The following is a 12,810-nucleotide window of genomic DNA, read 5'->3' as shown; positions in this document are numbered from 1 at the left end:
GTGGGTGGGACACAGTAATGGGTGTTTTAGTGGGTGGAACACAGTAGTGGGTGTTCTAGTGGGTGGGACACAGTAATGGGTGTTCTAGTGGGTGGAACACAGCAGTGGGTGTTCTAGTGGGTGGGACACAGTAATGGGTGTTCTAGTGGGTGGAACACAGTAATGGGTGTTCTAGTGGGTGGAACACAGTAATGGGTGTTCTAGTGGGTGGAACACAGCAGTGGGTGTTCTAGTGAGGGGGACGGGGAAGGAGAGGGAGGGGGAACACGTCGAGAGTGAAAGCGAGACTATCAGCAGGGAGGAAAGAGGGAGGGGAGGAGAGGGGAGAGAGAGACATCAAAGAGGGGAAGGGGGGAGAAGAAGAAGGAGGAGGTGGAACACGCCCCCTTTTTTTCCCCACCTCCCCCCCTCCCCTCACCCCTCCCCCACGGCCTGGATCTCCTCTTAGTGAGCAGACTGACAGTCAGAGCCCAGTCACACGCAGACAGTCAAGCTAGCAGGTAGTGGATTCTACACTCCCCTGAGCAGGTACTGACGGTGGCTCCCTTGTATTGTGGACACTTAAGTGGTTATACACCGAGAGGTGTGTATGTGTATACACCGAGAGGTGTATGTCTGTGTGAATATTCGCTTCGCGGGATTAAGTATTCTTGTCTGGTTGTTAAGGTGTCTGCAGGTTTAATGACCCTCGGGTAGTACATAGGTTTTAAATTCCCCCTATGAACCACCTAAGAGATGGATGTGTGTGTGGATGTGTGTGTGGATGTGTGTGTGGATGTGTGTGTATATATACACTTGGTGGAAGTTTAACATTTATGTGCTCCTCCTGCCTCTTCTTGTTCCCCTGAAGATGTAATCGCCTGAAAGCACTCAGGGTTCACTTCCTATTTTCACTGTGATATTTTGATATACACTTGAAAGTTTGGCTTAAAAATCCCCACTTGTGGAATTTGTTGATTAGGTTAACTAAAGTTTGTCAGGAAACAGGATAGTGGTTTCTAGACGCGGGTTTTAACCATATCACCCGGTGGTCGGTGGCTCGGTGGCCTGGTGGCTAAAGCTCCCGCTTCACACACGGAGGGCCCGGGTTCGATTCCCGGCGGGTGGAAACATTCGACACGTTTCCTTACACCTGTTGTCCTGTTCACCTAGCAGCCAATAGGTACCTGGGTGTTAGTCGACTGGTGTGGGTCGCATCCTGGGGGACAAGATTAAGGACCCCAATGGAAATAAGTTACAGTCCTCGATGACGCACTGACTTTCTTGGGTTATCCTGGGTGGCTAACCCTCCGGGGTTAAAAATCCGAACGAAATCTTATCTTATCTTATCTTTTAAGTGGAGCTTCTGGCCCTCTAAGGCCTTCCACTGATCACCCCGTTAAAAATTACGGTTATAATTATAACCATTGTTTAATAAGGATTGGGTTAGTGGAGAAAACACACCTGTATAGACTTCAGGTCATGTAAAACACTTCGACCTGACGGATTTTCAGACCATATCCAAAGAATTCTTAAAGTCTGTGGATTAACATTGAAAAAGCCAATCCAGGGAAACTGTTTACATTTTCTAGTACATGTCCTGAACTATACACGACTGTCTAGAACCATATCCAGTTGGTATCACAGTAACCTGTGTTTTTAACTGGTTGTGTACAGGTAACCTGCAGCCTTAATAACCTCTTGTGTAGTAAACTCTATTAACCAACCTCTCAGCGCGTGTGTGTGTGTGTGTATATATATATATATATATATATATATATATATATATATATATATATATATATATTAGTAAGGTCTCTGTATATACTAAGGTGTCTGTATGTGGAGGTATGTGTACATAGTGTATGTATATACACAGAGGGGATATTTACTTAATGAGAGTACTAAATCCGTACGGGGTTATTGTGCTCCTAGGTAAAATTCTCGCTCGTCCTGAGGAAATTAGCTCGTATGTGTATCTTCATAACTGAAGTCTATTATGACTTTCATGTAGCAGACTTTAAACCTCCAGTGGTAGTGTTTCGAACATTATTATCCCCCCCCCTGGATGACCCCGTGTAATGGCGAAAGGTGCAGAAGTCTTCTAGTCGAAGTGGGGAAGGGGGAGGGATGCGGAGGAGTATGTTTCGCTCTTAGTGGAATGCTGAGAGCATCACCAGAGAAACAGTCAGATAAACATACTCTTTAAGTCTGATTTTTGTCCTCTACATAGCTGCAGAAAAGGCTTTACTTAGGACAATTTATCTCTGCGTGAGCTTACGAAGTTTTGGTCTGACTTGTAAATGACCCAAGTCGAACCGACACGTCATCAGTTCTCTCTGTGGGGGTTATTCATGTATTGTTCCAGTCAAGGTATTGTGCCTTTTTGTTCTCTACTGACTTACCATTTCGCTAAGACCTTACTGAATCTTAAAATCCGTCTGCTCTGACGGGTACCATGCAGCTTGTTGCAGCTTAAGCAACACGTTAGCATCCATTGTAGTGAAAAACTTGGTTTAATGTTATGCGTCTTGTACGTATCTTGTGGACGGTAGTCAAAGGATTACAGAGGTACATAATGGGTCCAGGAACTGGACCCCAAAGTTATGATGGATAAAAAAGTTGGTGATATGAAGCTATTTACATGGTTTTTTATGCAGTTACACTTGTAATGAATAAATAATATTTCTGTAAGTATGATATAACTAACACAGACCATAGCTGAAATCAGTGAAATACTAAGGTACTCGTTATACACAGCATCCCAGGCAAATTAAGTGTTTTGTCCCCAAGACGCGACCCACAAGTCGACTAACACAAAGTACCTACTTACTGCTAAGAGGGGGGGGGGGGACATGGACAGCACACCTCTTACGGAAGCACTCCCACATATTTCCACCCGTACCGGGAATCGAACCACGGACCTCAATGTTTGAACAGGGTGTGCTACCAACCCAACTACGGCTTATTCAAAGACCTTTGTCTTTATTAGCAATGCGTATCTCAGAGCCGTGCAAGTGCGTAGAGACGAGACCTCCTTGAGAAAGTTTAAAGAAAGTGGCACATGAATGTGTGGAGGTGAGAGTAGGAAGCCGCCTTCCTCCCCAAGACAGTCCCGTTGTTCAATTGTCATTCCAACCCTGATGTTGTGACCGACTTACTGGCATAGCGGTCCAATGTTACTCTGGATTCGGGTTAGATTTCCTGCCCACGACTTTGGTAACGGGATGGGTATGGGATGCATAATAAAGAGCCTCTTAACACCTGTAACTTCTTCACCCAGCAGTGTTAGTCTATCATTCACGATTACATACACAGGAACATGTAATGGACCTTCTTGTTAGCTGTACTCGCCTAACTGTTAGATCTGTTTTATGGGTTTTTTTGACTGTTGAGACATGATTTTTTTTTCCTTTAAGAGTATGTTTTTAAAATGTATAATCTTGGTAGTAACAGTCTGTTTGTCAGGTGATAGATATCACACCTCACCCGGAACAAACTTGTCAATATACACGTACTATCCACTGACTATTATTTACAGGTAGCTTAACAGCGAATAGTTTGACCTGATAAAAAAAAAAACCTAGCCCAGTGGCTAACGCGATGGTCTGGAGTTTTGACTGACCGCGGGTTCAAACCCCACCCGTGTTATGGTTTGTTTGCAATCGTGTCATTACGATGTCGTGAATCATGTTGACCTGATAAGTTTTATTAAGTTTATTATCGCACTAAAATTCCATATAAGCGACATACTAAGGAGTCGAAAAAGTCCTACTATCTGGCTTTATTGAGGTTTTGGGTTTAGTAGGTTTAGTGTGAAGGTTTAGAGTAGCCTTGAGGGTTTCTATACAACGTAAGATATATATTCTTGAAATATTGCTGATTAAAAGGCTCTTGTTTCATGGAACTGGAGCTACCTTTCCTTAGATTAAAATGCCTTCTTTACCCCCCTACACCACTAGTCAAGAACAGATTAAACTATGGACCGGGAGCTGTGATTCGACCCCCGCAGCCACATATAGGCGAGTACACTCCGTCATCACGCAGGTTATATAGCGTGACTGAGATAATTTAACGCTAAAACGCTATTTTTTCCTGACTCAGTCTTTGCGTCAATGTTAGGACGCAACAAAAACAGTGTTAGTGGTTTAAGGTCTCCTGACGCACTGACCTACATAACTTTCTCAACAGACGTTGCTACAGACAGGTGCTACACGGGGCTGCGGCCGCTGAGTTACGCTCAGTGCCTAGACGCAGTCTTTAATGGCTGATGCGTCTTGTGGGAAGGATTCAACGCAGACTTGCGTATGTTTTGACGCCAAGTTTTAAATCTGCATTAAAGAACCCATTTTTTTTTTTTTTTGGAGGGGGGACTTTCATGAACTTTGAAATGTTCACCCATGGTCGACTTGTTCAAAAAGTTCACTTTGGTCTGATTAATCTCCCTCCCCTCCTTTTCCTCTACAGGTTTAGCGCTCCAGGAGTACAAGAGTTGGTTATTAATCTTAAGCAAAAAATTTCTAACTTTTTTAATAGTTAAATTGTCAACTGTCTGGTAGGGATGACTCCTTCCCCCCCCCCCCTCCCCCCGGACAAGAACCTTAGGGATGCTTCGGCGGATCAGCTTCAAACCTTCAGCGGCCTGGTGGTCCCTACAGGCAAGAACGTTGACCAATGTTTAGCAGGACCTGGTTGTTTGGTCCTCCAGTCATTATCATCATTCCATCTGTGGATTGGAAGTTACTTAACACGAGTCTCCATTAGCCACCTGTCTACAGGTGTTTGCAGCTGGTGTGTGTACTCTCCTATATATACTCGCCAATTTGTGGTTGCAGGGATCGATTCACAGCTCCTGGCCCCGCCTCTTCACTGGTCGCTACTAGGTCCACTCTCTCCCTGCTCCATGAGCTTTATCATACCTCTTTTTAAAGCTATGTATGGGTCCTGCCTCCACTACATCACTTCCCAGATTGTTCCCCTTTCTGACAATTCTGAAGAAATACTTCCTAACATCCCTGTGACTCGTCTGGGTCTTCAACTTCCAGTTGCCACCATGTTGATGTGTCCCATCTCTGGAACATCCTGTCTCTGTTCACCCTGTCGATTCCTCTCTAATTTGTCTAAATCATATCTCCCCTTATCTCTCCTGTTCTCCGCTGGACTCTCAAAATATAACTTTTGTTTCCACACTAACTCTTAACTGTGCATGAACGTTGTGCAGTATCAAAAAGATAAATAAAACGTGCAACATCTGGGTATCTTTAATTTGTAGACTTCTCGCCATCCAGTTTCTTAATCAGTACATAGTCTGATTCTTTTTGCCTTAATCAGTACAAATTCAAGAATAAAGCCACTGTTTGGCGAATAGTCTACAAATAGATACCCAGATGTTTCACATGTCTGATTCTTTACTTTTAATTTATGCTAGTTGTTTTAACCTGTTATACAGGTGTTGCAACACCTGCATATCCATCATCGGAAGATTGTATTCATAGAAAGCTCTACTTCCGTACGTGCATGTTTGTAAATCCAGGCTTTGAGGTCAAGGATTGAGGAAGTAAACGTAAGAGAAAGCAGAGATGTGAGCAGCAGGAGGGAAGGTGAACAGTAGATGTTTGTGGGCAGGAGAGAAGGTGAACAGGTGTGGTGTACCACAGGGGTCACTGTTGAACACTTCTTCACAAAATCGACATAGCTGCAGGAATACACCATTAAAAGAATTAAAGTTCAGTGCCTTCAGTCCATCCTCTTAGGAAAGCTTTCCGATAAATGTTATAAATTTCGTTATCCATCTCTGCATATTTTCCAGCTAATTTGTGTCCCTTCGGTAATATGGACACCAGAACTGAACACACAATCTAAATGGGGCCATACCAAAGATAAAATTTAAGTTTTTAATTTCAGAACTTTGTACTTCTTGGGCTAGAACCTGGAAATCATATTTTAACTTTGTGAAGTACGTATATTTAAGTTTAAAAGTGCAGTAGTTACTGCCTGGGATTAGAACTTTTCTTTGTTCACATTGCACTGCACCTGCCACATCAACCTGTCCAGTTCATGGTGTAAGCATGTTCACAGCAGAAATTGATTGCCTATTGTCAAATGTACAATTGCTTCTTCATATTCCCACAGCACCATGGAGATGAACTCTTCTCCAAGCTGAGGGACTGATCATCTCAAATGTTATTTCTCCACAGTTGATGGATTGCTTGCATAATCTCTACTACCATGCCAGCTGCCTCTGTACTCTACTGAAAAAGCCTACTGTGTAGGCTAAATGTTTTGGGAATAAAAATACCAAATTGTTGCACAAGTCTTGCTCAACAAAGTGGTTTAAAAGTAATAGTTGAAGTATTTGCTAGCATTGTCTTTGGCTAAATGATGATAATTCAGCACTCTGAAGGAGGGATGTTAATGTGCAGTTTATAACTGTAGTGTAGGCACGCCTCTGGCAAGACAGTGTTGGAGTGAATGATAAGTTCCCTTTTCAGGTCACCCTGCCTTGATGGGGAAACAGCTGATGCGTTAAGAAAAATAATTCTTTTTTTTCAGCATGGAAAATAGTTTGTACAGAGATGGTGACCTTTAGCTGTACATGCATAAGGTGCAAAGTTATGCAGAGCATTAAGAATACTATGGCAATAGTTATTAGCTGCTTATGCGTAAATATATTAAGCATCTACAGACTAGATAACCTGGATTTACCACTAGGGCAGGTGGAAATGGATCCATTTCCTTACACCTGTTGCCTCTGTTCCCCTACCATTTAGATAGGTGCAAGAGTAATGACTAATAGCTCTGGGTGGCATCCCAATTTGAGGTGGTGGAGGAGGAAGCAAAATTACCCAAATGAGTTCCTAAGACTTCAGGCTAACATGTTAATGTGTGCATTAAACATATGATTTACTCTGGTAACTTGCGGTACCTTCATCTTAATGTTCCATAAAACTGCCACAGAAAATTTTCTGCAATAAAATCTTATTTCCCACAGAATGTTGCGAATCAGTGTGTTGTTGGCGGTGCTGGTGGGAGTAGCAGTTGCACAGCGCCAACTCATCCGTCCAGACCCCCAAGCTTGCAAGAACCGCATTAAGCATGCAACAACCTTCAGAAATGGACACTATTACTTCTTCTCCTGGACCCACGGTCCCACCAAAGAACACCAGCGTGACTGGCTTGATGCCAGGAACATCTGCAGGTAACTCGTGCTTCCCACATTCCTTCCTACAGAATCTCCAAATCCACAGGATTATGCCCACAAATTTGGGTTTTTGAATTTTCAGTATTGTACATGATGAATTTCAAAGCACTTCAGTGATTTCACTACTAAAATTCCACCTTGCCAAATAAGAGAATTGTAATTAACATTGGACATGCTGACTCTGGGATATTGAGGCTACTAACCTCAGCATGTCTAACAATGATAGTTTGGAGAAGCTACAAGTTAACAGTCGGGTATGTCATTCATGTCAAAGCTTTCATGCATTCATCATATCAGGACTAAAAGTGTGCAGCACCATCATGGAACACACACCTGAAAAAGCATGTCAAACTGCAGGAAGCATGAGGGTTTGCAATTAGAATAGTGCCAAAACTAGGAAATAAACTATTGAGGGACTAAAGGAACTCGGCTGACATAAGGATAGAACTAGGATAAAATATACAGAGGACTTGATAGGAAGGACATGGGATATTGCTAGAGGAAAGAGACGGTTATGTTAACATTGGGGAAATTAACTTTCAATGACAAAGTAGTGAAGGAAGGATACATGCATAGTTCTCAAAGGTATAACCAGACCCACATAACTAGGATGGAGTAAATCTTGCCAGTTCAGAAGAAATTCCAGAAGACTAACCATCTCCCACTTTCCCTACAGCCCCACAAAAGTATACAGATGAAAAATAGTTACAGGAATGTTAAATATGATTACTCAAAACTAAGCACTAAACTCTCAATAGTTATACAGGATTCCAGAGTGGGTTAAACTAGAAAAGGAGGCAGAATCTCCTTCCCTTCAGTGTTTAGGAATGAGAGATATCTTGTCCAGGAGGCTCGAATCCATTGAATCTCTCCCAGATTAACCAAAAAAAGTGAGGTGAACAGTGTTTAGACTCCACACCTCTCCTCAGTGAGTGTAACCCCCCCCCCCCCAAGTCATGAACCCACTACAAAAATCTGATCCATACCTCCACTCTGATCACAAAGTGACAATATAACACTAAAATCTGCGAATCTGTAAAAATGTTTCTTGGATACGGGAAGCACAGTATGAAGAAAAGGACAAAATGAGTAGGACGATTGTGGTCCAAACTCAGGAAAGAGGAACACTGGGACATGGAAGATTAAAATATTGATAAGACAGTGATAAAAGGAAATTCTTTTTAGGCTTGTGAAAAGTATACAGATCTAGATGAAGTGGTGGAAGTTAAGTCCATGTAAAGCAGATATTTTCTTGAGCAGGAAATAAGACACAGCTTTACTTAAGCTGTAGTCTACTTTCCAAGAGCTAAGGCTCTGCCCCACCAAGCACAATTTGGTGCCATACACATGCTCGTACATTAATACATACACACATTTGCTCTGTACAGTCCATGTATTTTTTGCCTTGCTATATGTCAAACAATTTAGACAGTTTCCCTTAAACTGTCTAAACGTAGATCTACGTTTGTGGCCGTAGCGCTCTGAACGTAGAACTACATTCCTTTTACATAAACAATGTAAAATCGAATGTAGATCCACCTTCGGAGCGCTACACGTGTGAACATAGATCTACGTTTGGACAGTTTAAGGGCTAAATACCCAGGCAACACAGAATTAATAAATGCCTCCACTCTTTCCCAGGAAACATTGTCAGGATCTGGTGAGCATCGAAACCGAGGATGAGAACAGGTTTGTGACTGAGGCTGTCAAGAATGGCAACATCCAGTACATCTGGACCTCTGGCCGCAAGTGCAACTTCGATGGCTGCGACAGGCCCGATCTGCAGCCTCCAATTGTCAATGGCTGGTTCTGGTCTGGCTCATCAGCTCGCATCTCCCCTACCAACAGCACCAGTGGCTGGAGAGGTGGCTGGTCCAGGACCGGAGGATCTGGAAGACCTCAACCAGATAACCGCGAGTTCACAGAAACCCGCACCGACGAGTCTTGTATTGCTATCCTCAACAACTTCTACAACGATGGCATAGTGTGGCACGACGTTGCCTGCCACCACGTCAAGCCCTGGGTGTGTGAAGATTCTGAGGAACTCCTCAGATTTGCTAGGTTCACTTACCCTGAGGCTCAGATCCCTTAAAATACTTGACAGCAAAATATCTTAATTACAAGGTGTTGTTTTTCCCAGTTCTACACTTATTCATACATACAAACAGCACATATGTTCACTTGTAATGATGCACATTACACTAAATTACTATACTAATTAACTTGTACTGAACAGTACTACGAATTTGATCCTCTTACTGTAATATACTATAATGTAAAAACAAGCGCTACACAAATAGTGGTTTACCTAACAATAGCCTTGCTCATCACTATGCTCTTAACCTCTCAATATATCCTCACTCTCCATCTCCTGTACCACTTTTTATATTCTAATTATTTAATTTTTAATAAATATTTAAGTGAATGATTGTCTTCTAAATTAACATCGGCTGGACCCGGTTCAACCTGTGGTGTACATAGAATTCCAAATTAATAATTCTCAGCATTCTTGTATGTCTGAATAAACCTATTATATTTTTAAAGACTTGTTTTATAATCTTTATTCTCACTCTTAAATAAAAATGTCATGTATAATTTGCATATAAATATTCAGATTACTGTACATAAGGGAAAAGCACTCGACCATCAGGAGTCATCAGGTTAGATGCAAGTAAAGGAAGTGCAGTTCTAATTCTGTGGCGCAAAAGTAATGACTTAAATACAAAATTAATGTTATTTTCACGCAAGTCTGTATGGTAGAGGAGACTACTGAGGTGTTCTTAGCCTGCAGATAACACTGGCAAGTGCTGTAAGACCCATAGTTTAGTGCTTAGTTATGATAATATACTGGTAGGTACTACTTGTAAGCTGCTTCACACCCTGGTTAGGGGGCTCTTTATCTAGGGAATTGGATCTGTACTTCAGTTCCCTGAATTAAGCCTGAATACCTTCTACATTCCCACCACAGGTGCTGTATAATTCTATGGATTTAGTGCTTCCCCCTTGATATAATAAGCTGCTTCACCACTAGTGTCTTAAGTGGCAGTATTTGGGTACTGAAAAAAGAATGTGTAGGTGTCAAGTTTAGATAACGCAATAGTTTAACTTTAAGACGAACCAAAACAAATTGTCCTCCTTGATGTGCTGTATGATCCTTATGGGTTTAGTGCTTGGTTATGATTATAATCTCTGATGGTGAGGTCACATTAACATGGTGGTGAGGGTGTGGTAAGGGACAGGGACCCCTTGTCGGGCAAGAGTGCCACTCTCCCCACAAGGTATGTCTTGCTGAGAACCCACCCCTCTTCTGACATAGTGGGGATATTAACTTTAATATGCTCATGTTCCTGGCAGATGACATGGAATGTTTCATACACAGATTGTGGAATGTGAAAAATAATGTTGAAAAGTTTTACTTGTCTTGTGATTGATTTATGTTATGTGAATTGGTCATATCAGTATGGCATTGGTATTGATAGCCTAAATTTGTGGTGTAATGTTAGTAAGGAAACAGTAGAACCATGATATCCACTGATTCATGTATCCACAGTTTACTGTGGCCTAAAAATACTTCTTAATTTTGCATAATGGCCCCAAAGCAAAAAAAGTAGAAAAGCTGGCAGTTCTTCAAAGCCTAAGAGAAGCCTTGTGGAAAAAGTGATAATTCTCCACTTACTGAGCATAATTTATCAAACTTTATAAAAGGTATGTACAGGACTTTTATATATCTTCTGCTACTATCCACGGCTTCGGTAACCATGGCAGGTCCTCGGAATGTATCCCCCTAGGGATATGGGGTCAGACTGTACGTTTACTATTTTTTTTTTTTTTTTTCAACAAGTTGGCCGTCTCCCACCGAGGCTGGGTGACCCAAAAAAGAAAAAATCCCCAAAAAGAAAATGCTTTCATCATCATTCAACACTTTCACCACACTCACACATATCACTGTTTTTGCAGAGGTGCTCAGAATACAACAGTTTAGAAGCATATACGTATAAAGATACACAACATATCCCTCCAAACTGCCAATATCCCAAACCCCTCCTTTAAAGTGCAGGCATTGTACTTCCCATTTCCAGGACTCAAGTCCAACTATATGAAAATAACCGGTTTCCCTGAATCCCTTCACTAAATATTACCCTGCTCGCACTCCAACAGATCGTCAGGTCCCAAGTATCATTCGTCTCCATTCACTCCTATCTAACACGCTCACGCACGCTTGCTGGAAGTCCAAGCCCCTCACCCACAAAACCTCCTTTACCCCCTCTCTCCAACCCTTTCGAGGACGACCCCTACCCCTCCTTCCTTCCCCTATAGATTTGTATGCTTTCCATGTCATTCTACTTTGATCCATTCTCTCTAAATGACACAACCCCTCTTCTGCCCTCTGACTAATGCTTTTATTAACTCCACACCTTCTCCTAATTTCCACACCGAATTTTCTGCATAATATTTATACCACACATTGCCCTTAGACAGGACATCTCCACTGCCTCCAACCATCTCCTCGCTGCTGCATTTACCACCCAAGCTTCACATCCATATAAGAGTGTTGGTACCACTGTACTTTCATACATTCCCTTCTTTACCTCCATAGATAGCATTTTTTGACTCCACATATACCTCAACGCACCACTCGCCTTTTTTTCCTCATCAATTCTATGATTAACCTCGTCCTTCATAAATCCATCCGCCGACACATCAACTCCCAAGTATCTGAAAACATTCACTTCTTCCATACTCCTCCTCCCCAATTTGATATCCACTTTTTCTTTATCTAAATCATTTGATACCCTCATCACCCTACTCTTTTCTATGTTCACTTTCAACTTTCTACCTTTACACACATTCCCAAACTCATCCACTAACCTTTGCAATTTTTCTTTAGAATCTCCCATAAGCACAGTATCATCAGCAAAAAGTAACTGTGTCAATTCCCATTTTGAATTTGATTCCCTATAATTTAATCCCACCCCTCTCCCGAGCACCCTCGCATTTACTTCTTTTACAACCCCATCTATAAATATATTAAACAACCATGGTGACATTACACATCCCTGTCTAAGACCTACTTTTACCAGGAAGTATTCTCCCTCTTCTACACACCCTAACCTGAGCCTCACTATCCTCATAAAAACTCTTAACAGCAAAAAGGTTCTAGTGCTCTAAATATACCACCCCTCAAGGAGGTTCCTTGATGGTGAGCTCTTGATCTAGGGAATTGGATCTGTTTCAGTTCACTTAATTAAGCCTAAATACGTATCTTTTCCCCCAGGAGCTGTATAATTCCTATGGTTTTAGTGCATGATATAAAAACATTTATACCATCAGTCATATATAGTTATGGGGCAGTGCTAAAGTGAGTCTATTCCTGTGGAAAGGGAATTCAGTCAAGTTTGATCCAAGGGACTGAAGGGTACCTCCATTTCACGAGCATAGAGGAACCTTCTTTGAGCAGTTGGCCAGTTATACAGCTCCCATATAGTGTCCTCCACTCACTGGAGGAGCCGTTCTGTTGGACAATTGACCGGGCTGAAGCTACTAATGTACTATTATACAAAAAACAAAAAAATCATAAATTTATACCAAACCTTGAGCACTACATGGATGAGTTATGTTGTCACAGAAGC

At 41.9% G+C, this 12,810-nt stretch overlaps 1 protein-coding gene across 2 annotated transcripts; it reads left to right on the top strand.

Moving 5' to 3' along the window:
• The first annotated feature begins 413 nt into the window (after nucleotides 1-413).
• LOC128701965 (CD209 antigen-like protein E) lies at nucleotides 414-9,723 on the top strand. Of its 2 annotated transcripts, none has more exons than XM_053795954.1 (3): nucleotides 414-528; nucleotides 6,971-7,177; nucleotides 8,822-9,723. In XM_053795954.1, exons 2-3 carry the CDS (start codon nucleotides 6,972-6,974, stop codon nucleotides 9,270-9,272), a joined length of 657 nt encoding a protein of 218 aa, XP_053651929.1. In that variant the 5' UTR covers nucleotides 414-528; nucleotide 6,971; the 3' UTR covers nucleotides 9,273-9,723. The 2 variants fall into 2 exon arrangements, with proteins under 2 accessions (XP_053651929.1, XP_053651930.1); XM_053795955.2 differs by having other exon boundaries at nucleotides 491-583.
• Nucleotides 9,724-12,810: the final 3,087 nt, after the last annotated feature.

This window comes from Cherax quadricarinatus, chromosome 77, assembly GCF_038502225.1.
Source record: "Cherax quadricarinatus isolate ZL_2023a chromosome 77, ASM3850222v1, whole genome shotgun sequence".
NCBI lineage: Eukaryota > Metazoa > Arthropoda > Malacostraca > Decapoda > Parastacidae > Cherax > Cherax quadricarinatus.
Note: the sequence above shows the minus strand (reverse complement) of the source record. Positions and strands in the feature narration are given on the sequence as shown.